At 38.8% G+C, this 22,693-nt stretch overlaps 1 protein-coding gene and 1 non-coding gene across 2 annotated transcripts in view; one reads left to right on the forward strand and one right to left on the reverse strand.

The window, feature by feature from the left end:
- The window catches only part of Col19a1 (collagen type XIX alpha 1 chain), a 302,587-nt gene that overhangs the window by 173,887 nt on the left and 106,007 nt on the right, over nucleotides 1-22,693 (reverse strand). The window contains exons 13-15 of the mRNA XM_042055762.1: nucleotides 14,642-14,677; nucleotides 5,485-5,491; nucleotides 1,242-1,295 (exon numbers count right to left, since the gene is read on the reverse strand). Coding sequence (XP_041911696.1) covers nucleotides 1,242-1,295; nucleotides 5,485-5,491; nucleotides 14,642-14,677 — 97 coding nt within the window. The remainder of the gene's footprint in view (nucleotides 1-1,241; nucleotides 1,296-5,484; nucleotides 5,492-14,641; nucleotides 14,678-22,693) is intronic.
- LOC119824150 lies at nucleotides 6,550-6,656 on the forward strand. Its single transcript, XR_005287070.1, has one exon. It is a non-coding gene; the product is annotated as a U6 spliceosomal RNA (small nuclear RNA).

The following is a 22,693-nucleotide window of genomic DNA, read 5'->3' on the forward strand; positions in this document are numbered from 1 at the left end:
CGTTCCCACCACCTCTCCTAGGCTCTGCTTAGTAGGCATCACTCGTGTCTGGGGCATGCAGAGGCTTTCCCTCCATCTAAGTGCTTTTCCGGGCTAGGATAGCTTTGTTGACCTCCATGAATCCAGGCATGTGTGTTGGCTATTAAAAAGTCTTTGAAAATGCTGTCTGTAAGTGAGAGTTGTGTACCCTTTCTTTCCCAGCCCTGGAAAGGCAGAGGCAGGAGGATGTCTATGATTTTAAGGCTAGGCTAATTGACATAGCAAATTCCAGGCCAGCCAGGGCTACATAGTGAGACCCTGTTTAAAAGCAAAGGTTTTGAAAAAGTGTCCACAAATTTGTGATGTGTCACTGCAGTGTTTTGCTGGCTCAGGAGCTCCACTCATTTATGAGAAGGCTGTCATTGGGCCCGAGTGTCTTTCCTGTGATGTTTGTTGCCTTGAACATTATGAAGTCCATGTTCCTGTGGAGCGTGCCGTGGGGCTGTCATGCCAAGTATATCTAGGATTTTCTTTTCTCATTAAACGCAATCTTCTCTAGTTTTAAGCCATAGCATTATATAGTCATTATTTTCGGAACCATTTCACTAAAATAACAGTTGTTAAGGAACTAAAATCAGTCTCTAAGGATTGCTCTGTGAGATCATCTCTAGCTCAAAGAGAAATATGTAAGACAGACAAGGAATTTTGCATCTGTTGACCATGGAGAATAAAATGAAGACATGCACAACTCCCATGGAATCAGGGTTGCTAACTTACCTTACTCAACACAACCCTTACCTTTAATATTTGTTAGCTCTCCCTGAGAGGCCACTGCCAAAATCCTTTTATAAAGTGGTACACAAGAAATGGAGCATTTAATCTAAAGCTGAGGCATGATGCTAGCTTCCTTCCCTCCAAAGCCTCCTGCCTGATCATTAAGGTGACAGCTTGGGGTTGTTGGCTGAGTTTCCTGACATAGGACACCTTTGCTAATGTGGTGTTGGGACACCTCATGCTGTCAAGCAAAGGTGAGAAACAGGAGGTGTTCACACGTGTGTTAATGTCAGCTATGGCGGCACACACAGTCTCTCACACTAAAGCAACCAAAAGGCTTTCCTTGCTTAGAGGATTTTCATATAACAGCTTTCCATTAATCTCAAGATGTTCGTGCCAACCAGATGCGGTCTACAAGCAGTCACTCAGTTTTCTGGGGAGGTGGGTCTTAAAACAAGGTCGGGACACTCGGGGGATAGATACAGTACCTTTTCTCCTTTTGGGCCAGGTGGACCTTGAGGACCCAAGTCACCTTTCAAACCCTGAAAAGAACATAACGAAAATCATTTCGATATAAGAGTCACCAAAAGCTCCAATTACTGACAAATTGTTAGTAAGAAAACGAAGCATGTTTTCCTAAACTCCCAAATCCCATTCTTCCCTTTGTAGTGGAGAGAGAGACAGGCAACTGGCACCAACGTGATAAGCAACATCTGTGCTGTGGTGGCTTCAGATACATTAAACCAGCGCGAGGCCTCGATACTGCATATTTGTGCATCTTTGCTTCCTGCTAAAATTACATTAATTCACCATCTGGGGGAACATCATTTAGATCTATATGAGCTTTTAAGTATCCTCTTTGGATTAAATTTGTGGGTGTTGTAAATACCTCTGATTTAGCATTGATTTAGTCTTTATAAAGCTTGCCAAAAAAATTCATGAGTTACATCAAAAACATGTTCATGTCTCTATCAAGAAATTTAATTATTGGGAGGAGGGCTACAGTAGCTGTATGCTTCTCCTGCCACTCACTGGGCTGGAGCAAAGGGGAGCATCCTGCCCATCTGAAAGTATGTTTTAGTTTCTAAATCCTTTCCTATGAAGCTATCAAATGGAACTACATGAGACAGAGAGAGAATGTCAGCTAAATATTTTCACAAGTCCTTTGGACTCATGGGTGTCTTAGAGGTGTTTAGGTGGTGACAGCCATATCAGTTCTACAGTTCAATGTGTTCACAGTGGAAACAGAGGACAAGTTGGATGGACACATCTTGATATGTGGCAAATAGGAAATATATCTGCCATCATTTTTAACACATCAGTTGAGGGAGAAGGAATAAGGAAAAAGGAAGCACTCAGGAGTGATATTATACACAGTTTAAGTCCAAACATCATAACGTCCTAGCTGAGGAATCTAGTTATTGCTACCCTGGAATTTTGCACTGAGTAAATAATGTACAGGTAGACATTCAATATGGAATCCAAGGACAAAGTGAAGTAATAAAAAAAAAACAATTAGATAAGACCATGTTGTTGCAGAGAGTGTGTGAAAATCATTTCAGACATTAACAACAACAAAAGCAGGATAAAGACCAGACCTTCATTTTGCAAATTATTCAATTAAAAAACCCAAATCCAAAAGAAAACAAAACAAAAAACAACCAATTTTGAAATGAACAAATACCTTAATATGTTTTTAATCATTTGTTTAGTGTTTAATGAATATATTTGAAGTGTAGTAGTCTACTATATTTTGGATTATCCATCTATTCCTTCACAAAATGGTAGACACTTGAGAGTAAAACCTGGCAAAGAAATATCTTAATCACTTGTAGTGAGACAACTGCCATTTCTGTAAGTGGATTTCTACCATTCATTCATCCGTTTATCCAATAAACCTTCACCAGGTACCCACATAAAATATATAAGCAGTAGTAATTTTCAAGAGATGTTCAGAATCAAAGTGGTAGAACAGTTAGTAAGATAGCTGGCACTTAACAAAGGGCACTTATTTTTTTTCAGGACAAGTAAGGCATAATTAATAGTGCTTTTTGTTCTGTTTCACACTCAGGTTGACAGATATGTAACAACTGTGCTTTAAGTCACGGAGAATAAAATTCAGTTAAGAAGTACTGTATTAATCAAGCTTCGACAACTACAGCCATGGAAGTAGACCCATGTAACTCATGTCCCTTATGACAAAGTACTGTGAGGCTGAAGCTATGGCTTTGTAACAGGCTCTGAAAAACAGCTCAGTAATGCTTTTTGCAAGTATGGTTTTTTTCTTCCTGTCATGCCGATGCTGCTATCAATGTTATTGAGTGCCAGAGGGGTAAAAGAAAGACACAGTGCAAAAGTATAAAACATATTTAGAAATGGGAGCCTTTGTCTTTAACAGCCGATCTGTGCCTTCTAGATAGGAGCGAGATGCTGCAACCAGGAAATCTCGATGTTATGGTCTCCTAAACAAGACCTAAGTAATGATAACACCTGTTGCCATGACGGAGCAGATAAGGGAAATTCCAGAAGGCCTTGTCTCTAGAGGAGAGCTATAGCAATCAATGACTGCAAGAGAGAAATAATCCATCTTCTTCCCTTAGGGATGTGGCCAGTGATAAATTATCCAATCCTGAAAAGGGTGGTTGACTCTAAACACATGTCCATAAGAACATCATAAATAGGCTCAGGAGACCCTCTGTATATGTGTGTGTGTGTGTGTATGTGTGTGTGTGTGTGTGTGTGTGTAAAACGAAGAAAATCATAGACAAGGTCATGGGCATGAGAGGGAGTGGGGGGAGATATGAGAGAAATTAAAGGGAGTGGGTGAATAGAAATGATGTGAGTACAGTACTCACTTAGGAAAGGTTTATTAATCTATGAAAACTTTAAATTAAAAAGCATAAAACACCAAATGAAATGGATACTTAGCTTGAGACTTGGATGGATATCTATTATTAAGGCTTCCAGCAATATTATTGTACATAAAGATTACTTGAAACGTGGTAGTTGTAGCTACATGAAACATGAAGAGAGGGAGTTTTCTCTCCAAGAGAAATGAAAGCTGAGGGAATGGCATCATGTAAAGCAAATGGATTTCAGGATTTTTATTGAAAAATACACTGCTTGTGTGATATAGCATCTTTAAATATCATATACTATAAAATAATATTGTTTGTTTTAAAATTTAAGCTATTAATTCCTTGTCCCATCTACTGATAAAATCTTATTTTCTAGCAATGGCAGTACCCGTCACCTAATGATACCTCTGGTTTTGTGATTTCAAGGTTTGTATCATTAGTAGTGCACCTTGCACTGGTGTATGGAAAGAAGTTTTGCTGATTATTTTAGAAAGGTCAGATATGTTAGTTTTGAAATGTTTCAAAGATCAAAATGACCATATAGAAGAGAGTAAACTCAGTGACTGAAATCTACTTTTCTGAGATTGTATAGCCACCTGCAAACAAACTAAACGAAAGAGATAACCGTTAAAGCTAAATATGTCACATTTAAAAGTTTTCAATGGAGAATGATTACATAGTTCTCACTGTACACTGGGTGATATTTTAACGCTGTATGCATGATAATGCCTTTGATCCCTTCACCATCTCTGTGAGCACTAATAATCTTACCATCCCACGTGTAAATAAAGACAGTGAGACAAGAAATAGGGTGACATGCAGTTACTGGAAGAGCTGGGGTTCGAAGCAGACAGCCTGGCTTGGGTGCTCACAATAGTACATTTATAGTACTCCCTCTCAAGTCTGTTCTGAGATACTATTGTGGAATACATTTCATACTGGCCACAGTCAGAATCACTTAACAAGATCTTACGTTTTGCATGGCAAATTGTAGAAATTTAAAAATCTTATAATTTCTATATTGCTTAGTATGCATCACTGAAACTGCAATGAAAATATGTTTATCAGTACTTTAGCATTTAGTCAAAAGATCTCTCTCTCACATACACACACACATGTATGCATGTGTATGCATATGTGCATGCATTTCCACATATTCACACACACACATATTCTGGAAGTTATAATCTCTATAGTGACTTGACTTTAGAAAGTTTAAAATCACCATTAAAATTCCATACACTCCCTAAAAAAGCGTGCCTGTAATTACAAGGGCAGCATGAATTGTCACAAGTGCTGAAATACTTTGGTTTGGAGTCAGGAGTTAGCACTGAAGAATAGGTAATGGTGTATGGCATGATTTAATGGGAAAATAAGACCTTTTAGTGAAGCATTCAGAATTAAATGATTTTACTGTTTTATAGAATAAAATTGATTAATTTCCTCATGTGACTTTTTTCCTTTTGAAAATAACTTGCTACAATGCCCTCATATAGCTAGGAAATAAAGCTGGCAGAAGACTAAATTTCAATTTCTAATAAAAGCAATTTATGAAAAATATTGTTACTTACCACAGCCACAAATGTCAATGTCATAATAGCACTAGATTCTTCACAAGTAATTGGGTTTTCATTAACATTGATAAAGGGGTTATGTTTTAGTTTCCCCTCTTCAAGTACCAAGTTACACATATGTAAGACATCTGCCACAGCACCTCCAGGTCTTTCTCTTTCATCATTGTCTTAGGTCAGGCTTCAGTAACTTAGGCATGAAGCTACACAACACAGTGACCGTTTCTAAAAAAAGTAGAATGCAGCAAACAGCAACTGAAAACTTAGCCCAAGCATTCAGTAAGTACTTGGTAGTATAACACATCTTTACTTTCTTGATAGGACTATAGAAAGGACAGAACACTAGGCAAAGACTCAGATTGTATCTCAGAATTGACTCACCCTTAGCCATAAGGTGGGACTTACAGGAAGGACAGGCCTTGTCAACTGGACAGGTTCTAGATTCTCCCAGGAGTCATGTCTCGGGGACTGTCTGTGAGGAGGTTTCTAGATTGGGTTAACTAAAATGGGAAGACCCTAAGTACAGGAGCTACCATCCATGGTCCAGATTCCAGGACTGAATAAGAGCGAAAGACAGCGCTGTCACCAACTTCCTTCTTTCTCTTTTCCTGACTGATTCAGTGTGACTGGCTGTCTCATGTTCCTCTCAGTGTGAGTTCATTTTAATCATTTGACTGGACCTTCAAATTGTGAGCCAAAATGAATGCTTGCTTACTTAAGTTTCTTGTTGCTAGGTATTTGTTTGACAAAGCAATGAGAAAAGAAACTAACACTACTCATGCAGTGCTTTCTATACTCTGGTTCTCAGTGTGTTCTGGATTTTTCCTTCTTTGTGGTCATAGAATTGGTAAGTTATTAATAGGAAGAGTGGAGGAAGCCACAAATTTTCTTAAAAAATCATGCCAATAGTAAAGGTTTAAAAAGGGATTTCTCCATCACTTGGCAAAAAGACAATGAAATCATAAACATTGTCTTACTTGCTCCTTCTATAACCAAATTCCTTTACCTGCAGGAAGCAACCTTAAAGGTATGCAAGGGATTGAAATTTGACAAACGGATGTGCATCATTTTTGAAAATTTGAAAGATTAAAATATGTGCACCATACAATAGACACATTATTCAGGATTTCAATGGGCAGCTGCTTTGAGTTCTGAAAGAGCTGATTCTATAATTACACACCTGTTAGAAGTTATAGCTGTCATGGGTATAGCTTCACAAATTAAAACTGATCATGCTCCAACATATGTCTCTAGCAAGATAAAACAGCTTTTAAAATAGTGTAACATAAAGCATATTACAGGTATATCACATAATCCTACAGGACTACTTGTCATTGAGAGATCTAATAATAATAAAATAAATGCTAGTGCTCGCTTTGGCAGCACATATACTAAAATTGGAACAATACAGAGAAGATTAGCATGGCCCCTGCACAAGGATGACACGCAAATTCGTGAAGTGTTCCATATTTTTAAACAAGATATTCCAGGACAAAAACAGATTTAAACAATACGTAGCCACAAATCCAGCCTTGCAAAAAAGTAATAGAAGGAAAATCACAAACCAAGGAGTCCAACAATGTCCACAATAACTCAGACATCTAGCGACCCTTCAACAGAACAACTAGAAGAAGGGAAACACACAAACTCTACTACAAAAACAAATTACCAGAGTTAACAACCACTAGTCATTAATATCACTTAATATCAATGGACTCAATTCACCGATAAAAAGGCACAGGCTAAGAGATTGGATGCGAAAACAGGATCCAACATTCTGCTGTTTACAAGAAACACATCTCAACCACAAAGACAGACATCTACTCAGAATAAAGGGTTGGGAAAAGGTTTATCAAGCAAATGGTCCTAAGAAACAAGCGGGTGTGGCCATACTAACAAAGTTGACTTCAAACTAAAATCAATCAGAAGAGATGGAAAGGGACACTTTATACTCGTAAAAGGAAAAATCCATCAGAATGAGGTCTCAATCCTGAATATCTATATCTATGCCCCTAATATAAAAGCACCCACTTATGTAAAAGAAACATTACTAGAACTCAAGGCAGCCATCAAACCACACACACTAATAGTAGGAGACTTCAACACTCCTCTCTCACCAATGAACAGGTCAATCAGACAGAAACCTAACAGAGAATTAAAAGACTTAATGGAGGTAATGAATCAAATGGACTTAACAGACATCTATAGAACATTCCACCCAAATAGGAAAGAATATACCTTCTTCTCTGAGGCTCATGGAACCTTTTCGAAAATTGACCACATACTCAGTAACAAAGCAAACTTCCACAGTTACAAAAAAATATTAGTAACTACCTGTGTCTTATCAGATCACCATGGATTAAAATTAGAATTCAACAACAATGCTACTCCCAGAAAGCCTACAAACTCATGGAAACTGAACAGTCAACTACTGAACCACACCTGGGTCAAGGAAGAAATAAAGAAATAAATTAAAGTCTTCCTTGAATTTAATGAAAATAAAGACACAACATACTCAAACCTATGGGACACAATGAAAGCAGTGCTAAGAGGAAAGTTCATAGCATTAAGTGCCCACTTAAAGAAAACGGAGAAAGCACTCATTGGAGACTTAACAGCACACCTGAAAGCTCTAGAAAAAAAAAAGAGGCAGACTCACCTAGGAGGAGTAGGAGACTGGAAATAATCAAACTGAGGGCAGAAATCAACAAAATAGAAACACAGAAAACAATCCAAAGAATCAATGAAACCAAAAGCTGGTTCTTGGAGAAAATCAACAAGATTGACAAACCCCTATCCAAACTAATCAAACGGCAGAGAGAGAACAAGCAAATTAATAAGATCAGAAATGAAAAGGGAGACATAACCACAGACACAGAGGAAATTCAGAGAATCATTAGAGCTTACTACAAAAGCCTGTATGCCACAAAATTGGAAAATGTAAAAGAAATGGACATTTTTAAAGATAAGTACCACATACCAAAGTTAAACCAGGACCAGGTGAACAATCTAAATAGTCCTGTTAGTCGCGAAAAATTAGAAACTGTTATCAAAAACCAAAAAAAAAAAAGCCCTACCAAAAAAAGCCCAGGACCAGATGGTTTCAATGCAGCATTCTACTAGAACTTCCAAGAAGACCTAATACCTATACTCCTTAAGGTATTTCATAATATAGATACAGAAGAGTCATTGCCAAATTCCGTTTATGAAGCTACAGTTCCCCTGATACCTAAACCACACAAAGACTCAACCAAGAAAGAGAATTACAGGCCAATCTCACTCATGAACATCGATGCAAAAATTCTCAATAAAATACTGGCAAACTGAATCCAAGAACACATTAGAAAAATTATCCACTACGATCAAGTAGGCTTCATCCCAGAGATGCAGGGCTGGTTCAACATATGAAAATCTATCAATGTAATCCATCATATAAATAAACTGAAGGAAAAAAACCATATGATCATCTCATTAGATGCTGAAAAAGCATTTGACAAAATTCAACACCCCTTTATGATAAAGGTCTTAGAGAGATTAGGGATACAAGGGTCATTCCTAAATATAATAAAGGCTATTTACAGCAAGCCGAAAGCTAACATCAAATTAAACAGAGAGAAACTCAAGGCCATCCCACTAAATTCAGGAACACGACAAGGCTGTCCACTCTCTCCTTATCTCTTCAATATAGTGCTTGAAGTTCTAGCAATAGCAATAAGACAACATAAGGGGATCAAGGGAATTCGAATTGGAAAGGAAGAAGTTAAACTTTCATTATTTGCAGATGATATGATAGTGTACATAAGCGACCCCAAAAACTCCACCAAAGAACTCCTACAGCTGATAAACTCCTTCAGTAATGTGGCAGGATACAAGATCAACTCCAAAAAATCAGTTGCCCTCCTATACACAAAGGATAAGGAAGCAGAGAGGGAAATCAGAGAAGTATCACCTTTCACAATAACCACAAATAGCATAAAATATCTTGGAGTAACTCTAACCAAGGAAGTGAAGGATCTATTTGACAAGAATTTTAAGTCTTTGAAGAAAGAAATTGAAGAGGATACCAGAAAATGGAAGGAACTCCCTTGCTCTTGGATTGGGAGGATCAACATAGTAAAAATGGCAAGTCTACCAAAAGCAATCTATAGATTCAATGCAATCTCCATCAAGGTTCCATCAAAATTCTTCACAGATCTTGAGAGGACAATAATCAACTTTATATGGAAAAGCAAGAAACCCAGGATAGTCAAAACAATCTTATACAATAAAGGAACTGCTGGAGGCATTACCATCCCTGACTTCAAACTCTATTACAGAGCTACAGTATTGAAAACAACTTGGTATTGGCATAAAAACAGAGAAGTTGACCAATGGAATCAAACAGAAAACCCGGATCTTAACCCACAAATCTAGGAACACCTGATTTTTGATAAAGGAGCTAAAAGTACACAATGGAAGAATGAGGGCATCTTCAACAAATGGTGCTGGCATAACTGGATGTCAACCTGTAGAAGAATGAAAGTAGATCCATATCTATAACCATGCACAAAACTCAAGTCCAAATGGACTAAAGACCTCAATATTAATCTGAACACACTGAACCTGATAGAGGAGAAAATGGGAAGTACTCTACAACATATGGGCACAGGAGACTGCTTCCTATGTATAACCCCAGCAGCACAGACATTAAGGGCAACATTGAATAAATGGGACCTCCTGAAGCTGAACAGCTTCTGTAAAGCAAAGGACACTGTCACTAAGACAAAAAGGCAGCCTACTGACTGGGAAAAGATCTTCACCAACCCCACAACAGACAAAGGTCTGATCTCCAAAATACATAAGGAATTCAAGAGACTAGACTTTAAAATGCTAATTAACCCAATTAAAAATGGGGCTCTGAACTGAACAGAGAATTCTCAATAGAAGAAGTTCAAATGGCCAAAAACACTTAAGGGCATGCTCAACCTCCTTAGCGATCAGGGAAATGCAAATCAAAACAACTTTGAGATACCATCTTACACCTGTCAGATTGGCTAAAATCAAAACCACCAATGATAGCCTTTGCTGGAGAGGTTGTGGGATAAGGGGTACACTCATCCATTGCTGGTGGGATTGCAAACTTGTCCAACCACTTTGGAAAGCAGTGTGGCAGTTTCTCAGGAAATTTGGGATCAACCTACCCCAGGACCCAGCAATTCCACTCTTGGGAATATACCCAAGAGATGCCCTATCATATTACAAAAGCATTTGTTCAACTATGTGCATGGCAGCATTATTTGTAATAGCCAGAACCTGGAAACAACCTAGATGCCATTCAGTGGAAGAATGGATGAAGAAACTGTGGAATATATACATATTAGAGTACTATTCAGCGATCAAAAAACAATGACACCTTGAATTTTGCATGCAAGTGGATGGAAATAGAAAACACTATTCTGAGTGAGGTAACCCAGACCCAAAAAGATGAACATGGGATGTAGTCACTCATAATGGGTTTCTAGCCATAAATAAAGGATATCAAGCCTATAATTTGTCATCCTTGAGAAGATAAATAAGAAGGTGAACCCAAAGCAAAACAGATAGTTATCCTCCTGGATATTGGAAGTAGTCAAGATTGCCGGGCAAAAATTGGGAACTTGGGGGCGGGGTGGGATGGGGTAAGGGGAGATGGGGAGAGAAAAGTGTGAAGGGGAGGATGGGGAGAGCTTGGGTGAATGGAATGGTTGGAATATAGGAAGGGTGGATATGGGAGTAGGGAAGTATGTATCTTAATTTAGGGAGCCATTTTAGGGTTGGCAAGAGATTTGTCTCTAGAGGGGTTCCCAGGTATCCAAGGAGATACCCCCAGCTAGTTCCTTGGGCAGCTGAGGAGAGGGAGCCAGAAAAGGCCAGATCCTATAGTCATACTGATGAATATCTTGCATATCACCATAGAACCTTCTTCTGGCGATGGATGGAAATAAAGACAGAGCCACACATTGGTGCATTGGACTGAGCACCCAAGGTCCAAAGGAGGAGCTGAAGGAGGGAGATCATGAGCAACAAAATCAGGATTGCAAGGGGTTCTCCCACCCACCGAGATGGTGGGGCTGATCAAATTGGATCTCACCAAGGCCAGCTGGACTGGGACTGAAAAAGCATAGGATAAAACTGGACTCCCTGAACATGGCGGACAATGAGGGCTGCTGAGAGGCCAAGGACAATGGCACTGGATTTGGATCCTACTACACATACTGGCTTTGGGGGGGGGGGGACTAGCCTGTTTGGATGCTCACCTTCCTAGACCTGGATGGGGAAAGGAACTTGGACTTCCCATAGGGCAGGGAACCCTTACTGCTCTTTGGACAGGTGAGAGAGGGGAAGTAGAGGGGGGAGGGGAAGGTAAATGAGAGGCGGGGAGGAGGCGGAAATTTTTAATAATAAATAAATAACAAAAATCCAACAAAAAAATCTATGATCTTGTGACCAGACAATTTATTCAAAATGACTTTCCCCTACCTTTTGTCTAGCTCTGTTAGAAATGCTTTATTTTAATCTCTTGGCATGGATACTTCTGAGGATCTTGAGATGAGTAAAACACTTTGTGCATAAGGAAAAAAAACAACAAAACAAAACAAATAAAATAAAATAAATACTTAATAAATAGGTGGGGGAATAAAGACCCACAGAGATAGACTACTTAATGCCCTATTAACCTTAATTAATCTTAATTCTAGTCAGAAAAGAACAACAGCTGTGGAGAGACATTGGACAGTAGAAAAAAATCTTCTGAATTAAATCAGCTGATGTGTTTCAAGGATGTGTTGATATCAGAATGGAAATCAGGAGATGTGTGGAAGGGCTTTCTCTTGTTTTCACAGAAGAAACATTATGGATACCACCAAAATTAATCAAGATTCAGTTTGAAAAGAAGAAACCTCGATAAAGTGAAATAACAGTTCATTCACAGAGATATAGTCTGCACAGATAGGAATTATTCAAACACTTCAAAGAACTGTAGAATATGACATTTAAATAACTCAGGATTCTGTTGACATGGGACACGACTGCTCTTGGAAGCACTGATCTCTTCCTGAGAGAATGTTGGTCACTGAAGATAATCTGCCTTTAGCTTTGTGGAAAAACTGGTCTTTGGGCAAAGAACTGCTCTTGCCTCAAATACTGACAATATACACACTGTTTAAACTAGGCAAGTAGGATATAGGCAGAAATGATTGCTAAACCTTGCCAAGACAGGGAGGACAGTCTTTCAAATTTTCCTGCTTCTTTAAATGGTCTGTCAGATACTCTAGACATTAGCCAAAGTTGGTTGCCCCAGCGTTGCAAAAAAAAGACTTTGAGTGATTGTCCAAGTATCCAGCTGTCTGTCATTTCTTACACCTTTTAGAAATTGTTTGCACTCTCTGCTTACTCAGATAATATTAATTTTCTTCTCGGGTCTTTGATGGGGTTGAAGACTAGTTTGTCACGGCTGCTTTCCCCTCATAACTTAGCTCAGGCATTTTAGTATAGGACTTAGACTCCTCAGGATGGAATTATTATTAAAATAATCTCTGTTATTTGCTAATTACCTTAGACTGAACATTTATCATGTGTTTTTTACTTGATGTTGTTCATATTGGTTGTAGTTCTATTTTTCTGTACGTTTTTGCCTTTTCTTCTAGACAATACTTGATATTTGTTCTTATTGTATATTGTTTTGTATTAGGTTTAGAAGCCTCTTATTTGGACAAAAGGGAGAAGTGTTGTGGGAACTCCTTCAGCGTTTTTGGGTACTGACACATTAGGGCATGGTCTGAGGTACTTTGTGTGAGTGATAAGTACAGATGGGAGGTGTAGTGGTCAGAGTTCTGTGTGCAGCTTCCACCATCCACAGAGCAGAAGACTGTGACTCTCATATATACCCATATTGAGAGTTTTCCCCAGATAAATATTTGTTATCCTTAATTCCAGCTTCTCATGGACTTTTTAAAATTATGCCTACAGCAGGGGTTCAAAAACAAAAATGAATGCTTTAAATCTCATGATGCTTTCCATGCCTGTAATCTTAATAACCTTTGTATAAAACCATAGGATACTTTAGCAGAGGGGACTTTGGTACCTATGCTAAGTGTGCCTGCCACTTAGCAGACTGAGAAGTGACTTGCTGAGCTAAGGGCGCAGCTAGGGTCCTTCCTTGGCTTGTTCTCTAGAACTTTTAGCACTGCACCAAATACCATAGTACTCTGATAATAAGGTATGTCGGATACTGCATTTAAATCCGTGGGTCAGTGTCCTGATACAGCAAGGGAAGGCGATGAGACTATAGACAGACTCCTCAGCTGGAAAGCAGTGCATAACACAGTACGGAAAACTGCTGCAAAGGTGAAGATCAGCAAGGATGAGGACCACAGTAAAGATTTGACTGGGGAGCCCTAGGAAATAAGCAAGGAGCTGAAGTTGAGGTCAGCAACTTGTGCCAGAGGTAACTCCTGGGGATCACTCTATTGGGAACAAGTCTCTCAGAAATTTAATGACTTTCTCCACAGGCCTATAAGATTGGTCTTCAGCCTTCCTTCCTGCTGTGAACGTCTACTGCACACAAGATGGATTTCATATCTCTAGGGATGGCAAGGATTTCAAAGACTTTCAGGTACTACAGAATTGAATAGAACCTTGGTAGTGTTTCCTTATTTTTGACCCATAAAGACAAGTAATAGGGCCCTTTAAACCATTTAAACAGTGTATATGAATAGACACCTAGGGAAAGGATTGCCACTTTTTAACCTCCTAGAAAAATCTGCATTTCAACAGAAAATGGTGGCTGCTGACTGGAATAATTTCCATTTTAAAAGAAATAAAAGATAAGCTATTATTCAAATTTTATTCTAAGATCTGTGGTAGCATGCTGGAAGGAAGGGCAATAATTCTCCAGGAAAAGGGAAGGATATGTACTGCATTCAAAAACCTTAAAGGCTGTGGTCTACATTAGCTTGAAGAGATCCTGCATGGGGTGAGCAAGGGGATCATTGTTTTCTGGAAGAGTTTATACTATCAGCACACAGTCTCTCTTTTCTTTTCTTCCCCTGTTTATATAAATACCACCCTACAAACACAACTCTCCGTGCAGGGAGACATTGGTGTTGTGAACTCTGAACCCTGAATGAGAACGAAGGTCACTGATAAACATGTGCTGGGAGAAAATGACAGCGAAGAAAAAATCAAGCAGGAAATAGAGATGAAGAAAGGATTAGTGTGGGTAAGGCCGGGTGTGAGACAAATGAAGCCTATGGGAGCCCGGTGATGGAGCTAAAAACAGTGCTGCAAATTACCTTGTGTAAAACCTACCTCCATCCTTCATTTTGTTCGAATGTGGCTGGTTCTGCCAAGGAGATCTAACTCTAATTACGTTACATAGAATATTTCAGTGGTAAAACTAAACAGAACATTATTAAAGAGGGAATTAGTCTTATATCATACGCATTAAGGCCAGCCAGACCAGTGTCACCTTTGGCCCTGGTTCACCCTAGAAAGAAACAGTTTATACAATAAAAAAAAATGTTGTATTTCAAACCCTTTACTAAGAAAAAACAAGAGCTTTATAATGTTTGGATATATATGAAACAAAGTGATTAATTTGTTAACCTCCTGAACGAAACATGTATTTGAAAAATCAACAGCTCTGAGCCCTAAAACCAAAGAAGTTCAAAGGTTCAAAGGAATCCTGCATAAAAAATGATTAGAGTAGAATTAGAACAAGGATTATTTCTTTTCTTCTATAAGCAAGAAATAACTTTCCAGAGGGCAATTTGGCAATATATACCAAGGATCTTAAATCAGTTCCTTCCACCTGGCCCTGTGATTTTTCCTTAAGAATGTATCCTAAGGAAATAATCAGATGAGAAGCTTAAGGCGCCTTATAATAAATGCAGTGGTATTTATGAGAAACATTCCACATTTTTAAGAATAAGGAACTGATCCAATAAATTACTGCACATAGATGAATGGACTTTGGTGCAGCCACTAAAGTCATATTATGATTTTATGTTATGCTTATTTTATACTGTTTTATACTATAAGATTATTAGTATCTAAATAGGAGAATACAATAAACAGATTGAAAACTCCAATGAGTGCATGTTAACTAATAAGTTTTCTTTTTTAAGAGAGTGGTCATCCAGGGTGGGGATATCTTTATTACATCCTCACCCTCATGCAAATCTTAGGGAACTTTGTGGGAAAGAAGGCAGAAAGAGCTGGAGGATGGGGAAGAGAGCTGTGAAACATCTGCTGGACATGACAGATATCACACTCAAGAACACAGAGGAGCTGTAGTAACCTGCTCAAGACCTGACCTGAACTAGACCAAGCCAGTCAAATTTCTAGCAAAGTTGGCAAAGCTGTTCTGTAGGCCCTGCCTTAATAAGGGGATACTGGCAGTCGGCATATATTTTTAGGAACGCATAGTTATTCAAAATGACCATGAATATCATGGTGGAGAATACATAACAATAGTGACACCTATTTTTGTTCAGTTTCTGTCTGAAAGATGTATTTACTAGCATACCATGTAAACCTACAGCACAATTCAGTTTCTGAAAAATGCTATCTACCTAATCACCTGCACATCAGCTTTCTACAGGTCTTGGGAATAATAGTGGGGAAAAAACAAACCAAAGCAGTTTAAGTGGATGCTTGATGCATTCTAGTGATTATGAGTGATTCTTTTCATTTCATACTTTAGTGTTTTTTGCTTCTTTTCCCTAGCAATAAATATGTATTAACTGCACTAGCAGCAATGACTTAAAAATAAATACATATAAAAAGAATTCACTCCCCCCATGTGTCTGTATTGTGTGATACAGTATAAGTGGCTAGTACATTTAATGGTGTGTGTATAGTATGTGTGTATATGTGTGTAGTGTTAGTTATGTGTAGAGTGTGCTGTGTGTATAGTGTGTGCATACGTATAGTGTTTGGTGTGTGTTGTGTGTATAGTGTGTGCATGTGTATAATATGTGGGCTTATATATGTGAATAATGTGTATATAGTATATGTTATGTGTATATAGTGCATGTGTGAGCATGTGTATGCAAGACAACATGTTTGTACTATATCTACTTTGCATCACTAATGTGGTTTTTTATTTCTATTCTTTCTAAATTTTTTTCAATGACCATTATTATTTTTACTTGCAAGAATATTAAATTAGACATCCAATTTTAAGAACTAGTACATCAGAGAGTGAAATACTCCACAAAGAGAAATACATATGTGTCATCTCAATACTCTTAAAATTATTCGTATCTAATGAAATGAAGAATAAATAATCATTGCTGTATAATATTATACACACAGGAACAATAAAGTGCACAAATCTAATTTTCACAGTGAGCAGAAACTAGAACGCAGCAAGGAGTTTAAGGCTAAAGTGTTGGAGGAGGAGTTACTCCAGAGTTGTGATGCGCTCTGTTCGCATGTGGCTCTTTGGATTAGCATCTTAAACAGTTAAAAACTGGTTCTCTATCCAGTGAGACTGCTCAGAGAGTAAGGGCACTTGTAGCAAAGGCCTGAGCACCTGAGATCTTTAGAACTCACATGGTGGAGGGAGGGAGGAATTGATTTGTCCCACGTGTGTGTGATGACGCACCACACAAAAGACATGAACAAACCTAATTTTAAAAATCATTCTTCAAGTCAGGCAGTGGTGGTCCACACCTTTTGTCCAAGCACTCAGGAAGCAGAGGCTGTAGATTTCTGTAAGTTCAAGGCCACCCAGGTCTACAAAGAGTTTTAGGACAGCCAGGGCTGTTACACAGAGAAACGTTGTCTTGAAAAACCGAAATAAAAAAAAATCATTTCTCAACTGTCCTAGACACACTCTAAGTGACTCATTTTCATGAGCCCCACACACTTTCTATTATGACAGAACATTTAATTGACAATGACGATGCAGAGACAATATTATGTGTGACAGAAAGCTTAGGAGTTGTGAGCATTGCACTATGGGATGGTATTCACGGGGCGGACAACGAACCTGAGAAGCTGCAGGTGAAAAATGACAAGAGCACTATCAACAGGGCTGGATAGTTAACTCGGCTGAAGGGAACACTGGCTGGACCCAGATTAAGTTCCTAGCACCCACATGATGGTCACAACTGTCTGCAAGCTTAGTCCCAGGGATCTGACATTCTTTTCTGGCCTCCAATGGTACCAGACACACATGTGTTGTATAAGCTTAGACACAGACAAAACACGCATGCACATAAAAATAGATTTAAAAAATAGTCCCATTGACAGAGAAAGAAAATATTTATCTACTTTAAAAAAACATTGCCTTTAAGGCATATAAAGTTGTTAATAATATGCAGTGAAATTTGTGGCATCAGAAGACAAGTGGAATTCCCTGGATACCATCAGAAAAATTTAAAATTTAATTGACAACAAACATAATCTTGAATTTGAAATAATTCTGGAATTAGTGATTCATTTCTGTGGTATACTGATATGTCTAATCTAAATTATGTGAAATCTAGGGTTCAGCTTTCATCACCCCAAAATAGAACAAAACAAAATGATGGTCCCTAAAGATGAAAAAATTAAGTCCTGTACCTATTAAAAGTATATGTGTTTAGAATGACATTTGAAGTTAGATGATAGTGTTTGTGATGATGGTAATGATGGTGTTGATGATAGTCGTAATAATGGTTGGTGATGGTGGGGATGGTGGTAATGATGGTGAAGGCGAACATGGTGATGGTGGTGATGATGATGGTAAAGAAGTTAATGTTGATGGTGAGGATGGTTGTTGTGGTGATGGTCAGAATGGTGGTGGTGATGGATGATAAGGATGGTGGTGGTGGTGACAGTGATGGTGAGGATGGTGATGGTGATGTTGGTGATGGTGATGCTGATGGTGGGAGGGTAGTAGAGATGGTGAGGATGGTGGTGGTGGTGATGGTGAGGATGGTGATGGTGATGTTGGTGATGGTGATGCTGATGGTGGGAGGGTAGTAGAGATGGTGAGGATGGTGGTGGTGGTGATGGTGAGGATGGTGGTGGTAATGGTGAGAATGGTGGTGGTGATGGTGAGGATGGTGGTGGTGGTGATGGTGAGGATGGTGGTGGTGGTGATGGTGAGGATGGTGGTGGTGATGGTGAAGATGGTGGTGGTGATGGTGAGGATGGTGGTGGTGGTGATGGTGAGGATGGTGGTGGTGGTGATGGTGAGGATGGTATGATGACTGTAATGAAGATGCAGTGAACAGAGCTGATAGTCTGATGAAGTTTGTTCTGTAGGTTAAGAGGACATGGCATGATAGAGAGCTAAGGAAGCAGCATACTGCTCAAACTGATCTCTAGTTTAAAAATAAGTTATGATAAGCACCAACATTCTACATATGAGGAAACTAAAGTCAAGAGATTTCAAGAAATAGCCAAGGTTCCTAATTCAACTCAGGCCTTATAGTCAGCATCCTAAACCTATTAAATTCATTTTTTTAAAGAAATGTTTCAATTATGAAGCTGAAATACAGCACATCTGGCTGGATCTCTTCAAAGAAAGAGACAAAGTTGTTCAAAATGTTCTCAGCATGGGTTTTAGAAATAGAGGCACAGGGATTGGAGAGCTTGCTGGTCTAACTCAGTGGTCTAGAGAGCTTGCTGTTCTTTGAGAGTTTGGTGGCCAGAACTGACATCAGGTGGCTCATAGTTGCCTGTAACTTCAGTTCTTAGAGGATGTGATTCCTTTTTGTCTCTATGGGCACCTGTGCTCACAAGCACACACACACGCACACAGAGAGAGAGAGAGAAAGAGAGAGAGAGAGGAGAGGAGATGAGAGGAGCGAGGAGAGAGAGGAGAGAGACGAGGAGATGAGACTGAGAGAGAGAGAATCAGATGAGAATGTGAGAAGAGAGAGAGAGAGAGAATAAACAAATATAAAAATGGCTGGGCATTGTTTCATTGACAAGTGTGCAACTGGCAGAGGAATGATGCATAGTAAAAGTTTGTTCACTGTCTACCCCCATACCTACCTATCTGTCACCTATCTCTTCTAATTGCAGAGCTCTTGGCAACTCTCTCTTCTAGGTTGTCCTCTACACTGCCAGGGTATTTTTACCGTCATCCCCAGGCCTTCTTACTCCACTCTAATCAGAAAACAGCCTATCCTCTTCCTCCCATTGAATCTTTAGTAACGGGCCACTCAGAATGTCCATAGACCTTGCTAAAAACCGCCCTCGAGTAATGCTCTTTCCCGTGCCGACCAAAACTGCTCATATTTCTTGTATATATAAAGTATCGAGGTAACATATTCATTATATCAAACATTCGAAGTGATCAAAACAGTACACTGTGATAAACAAAACATTAAATAATAAATTTGTAGTCTTGCACTAGTTAACTCTGGATCATCAACAATCACACTGTAAGTATTAAAAAAATAAAAAGGATAATTGAAAGTAGCTACGACTCATAGGAGATAATGCATCCCAAGCATGGAAGAAAAATATCCAAAGTAGAGAAAAGGGTAACATGTTTGATAAATATAAACAAACTAGTAATATACATTAATCTAAATCAACAATAACTTTGGAAAATATTAATTGGTGGTAGATTATTAGCATAATTATTAGGCAAAGAATTTTCAACACTTATAGGAAAAAGTTTATTCCAACTGGTAGTCAAGTAAAGGGTGTGTAGGCTAAATAGAAGAGGAGTACAGGAGAAAATGCTGGATGATAAGATTGCAAATTCTATACTGGGACGACCAGATGATCCTTCCGCTTCTCTGTGTTAAATTCTATCATTGTTCGCATAAAAAAGAAGTGGTGGCTCTAAATCCAGATGAGAAAACAATATTCATGTGTTGCATATTTAATAAATGGCAAACAAAGAAGTTGAAAATAGAAACCAGCTGCTTCTTTCTTTCCACTGGAAGAAAAATGGGTAAAGACAAAACCAAGGCATTAAAAATTTAATTTAAAATAAAAAAACCTTCCTTTGACATCAGAGGATATTAGAAAATAGGATGAACATAGATTGTTTCTTGGTATATGACTCAGTTTTAAAAGATGAAATATGAAAAATAGAATTCCTGATACTTCTTTAAAAAACATAATAAATCATGGAAGTTTGACTGATGGGAACCTAAAAGCAATTCTAACCAAGTATGAAAACACATGGTAATGAATTAAGTCCATTGATAATTTTTCCATTGCCCATTCTTTCATGAAACTATGTTTAAAATCATATAATAACTTAAATGACCCTCCAAATAAAACTTCAGTTCCTCTGCAAAATATGTTTTGTAGCGGTGAATAAAATGGTGCTCTATAGACTCATCATATTTTAAATTCTCGCATCCCAGTTGGCTGAATATTTGGGAAAGAATAACATATATGGCCTTTGTTGGAAGAGGTTTGTCACTGCAGGGATGGGCTTTGAGATCTCAAAAGACTTTCCCAGGTGCCTCTCACTACTTCCTACCAGTGTGGATAGAGATGTGAATAGTCAGCTCTTCCTGCCATTGTGTCTTTGTGGTACCATCATGGACTCTAACTCTCTGAAAACATAAGCCCACTTAATGCTTTCTTCTGTACATTGTCTTGGTCATGGTGTTTTGTCACAATGAAAAAAGTAATAGATGACCTTAACCACTGATCTCTCTCTCCAGCTTGTAAGTGCTGTGGTCCATGCTATCAGAAATCACATATGGTTATTATTTTCATCCCTTTTCACTGGTACAGCTCAGAGACTATAAGTCACTTCCATGGTCAAAGAACTTCCGTTATTCCAAGTTACTGTTCAATAAAGTACAAACACATTAAAACTTTCATTCATTGTGCTTAACTTTGCTTTGCCCACAGGCCTAGGGCCTTCTTTGATTTTCAGTTGCAGCTGGGGGACGGTTCTTGAAAAGTTTTTGTACACTTGTCAAAACTCTATCCTCCCCTACCGTTCTTTAGTTTTCTGTTTTTGTGATTGTTCTGAAGCTAATAAATTAGTTTGGCCTTGGCAAGACCAGAATAGAAGGGTGAGAGCAAACTGATGCTCTTGGAATACCAAAGGTGACAAAAGTTAGTCCATTAACATATTGGCTTCTAGGGAGGGACAATCCCAGCCACCTTTTCTGGTTTCCTGAGGGATTTCCAGTAGCATTCAGCCCCAGGTGCACCAGGATAAGCAAGCTCACAAACACATTCTTTCTCCACCTCCCTTGACTTCTAATACATTCTCTGGATCCCTCCAGTCTTGTTTCTTGAGATCTGTTTTCTATTTTTTACCGGAAGAATAAATCTTTCAAGAGTCACTTTCAGTGGTGTTCATTACTTCAAATAACTTGAAATATAAAATGAATGTCTAACTAATTTTTTCTCAAGTCATTGGTATTCAAAACAGACTGGGTGTGGTGGTGCACACCTTTCATCCCAGAAGGCAGAGGCAGGTAGACCCCTGTGAACTCAAGCCTGATCTACAAACTGAGTTCTAGGCCAGCCAGCCAAGACTATACAAAAACAAACAAGCAACAACAGTGACAGATCCAGAAAGACAGTCTTCGTGATGATTTGCTGACTTAAACATGAAACAGTTCTAGTTAAGAAATGCTTTCACCTAAAGCCTATATTGTTTCCATGGTCTTGGCTAGGGAGTTAGCTCAGCTAATTGGTTCAGGAGGAAAATTGCTCAGTTGACATTTCCATGGGCCGTGCAGAATTCAAAACTCTCTTAGAATCAACCTTTCGGAAATATACAAGCAGGCCATGGTCACTCGTGTTCATTAATGCAGTTTCAGAATTTCCAGACTCCTTAAACCTAATTTTTGTAATAGACACACAAAGAAATGTTCAGAACTGTTGCCATAAGAAGCCACAGTTAACCAGTGCACCATGGGAACTGTGACAGTCGGGTAATAACAAACTGCTCGTTATAGCCTACCCCTTCCAATCACCTACAACTGTAGTTTCTATACTATAAATGGAAAACAGTAAGAAGCAAGTCCATTGCAGATTAGTTGAGAAAATCTGGAGCAAGGGAGTGAGACTGGAGAAAGAGTGGAGGGGGGGGCATCTTTTCTGTAGGAGGAGGCAGCACAGCAATAAATCCTGGTTAATGGAACAGAACAAGAGAGTAGTGCTTTGGGGGAAAGCCAGGTCCAAAGGGATGTCTAAAGGAAGAGATAGATGATGGGGAGAAGCAAGACATCAAATGAGACATTAAAGGCTCATTCCTCAAGGTTAACAAATCTGGGCTGACTCAGTTCAGATATACACATAGTAGGTCTCTGAAAAACGTCTCTTAGAGGAAGGTCACAGGCAATCCTGGGTAAAGCAATGGAATTTGAAATGAGAGTGTCAGTCTGACTTAGGCCTGGTGCCACATGTAGAACAAGACCCTCACACTGCCAAATCTCCTGTGTAATAGCCTGACATTTCCAAATTATAGCATGTCCAGCAATAATATTCAGGCCATTTCCAAAATCCCCCATTTCATTTTATTTTGCTGATGCGGAAAGGAAATGAAACGCGATCCAC

This window comes from Arvicola amphibius, chromosome 9, assembly GCF_903992535.2.
Source record: "Arvicola amphibius chromosome 9, mArvAmp1.2, whole genome shotgun sequence".
NCBI classification, from domain to species: domain Eukaryota; kingdom Metazoa; phylum Chordata; class Mammalia; order Rodentia; family Cricetidae; genus Arvicola; species Arvicola amphibius.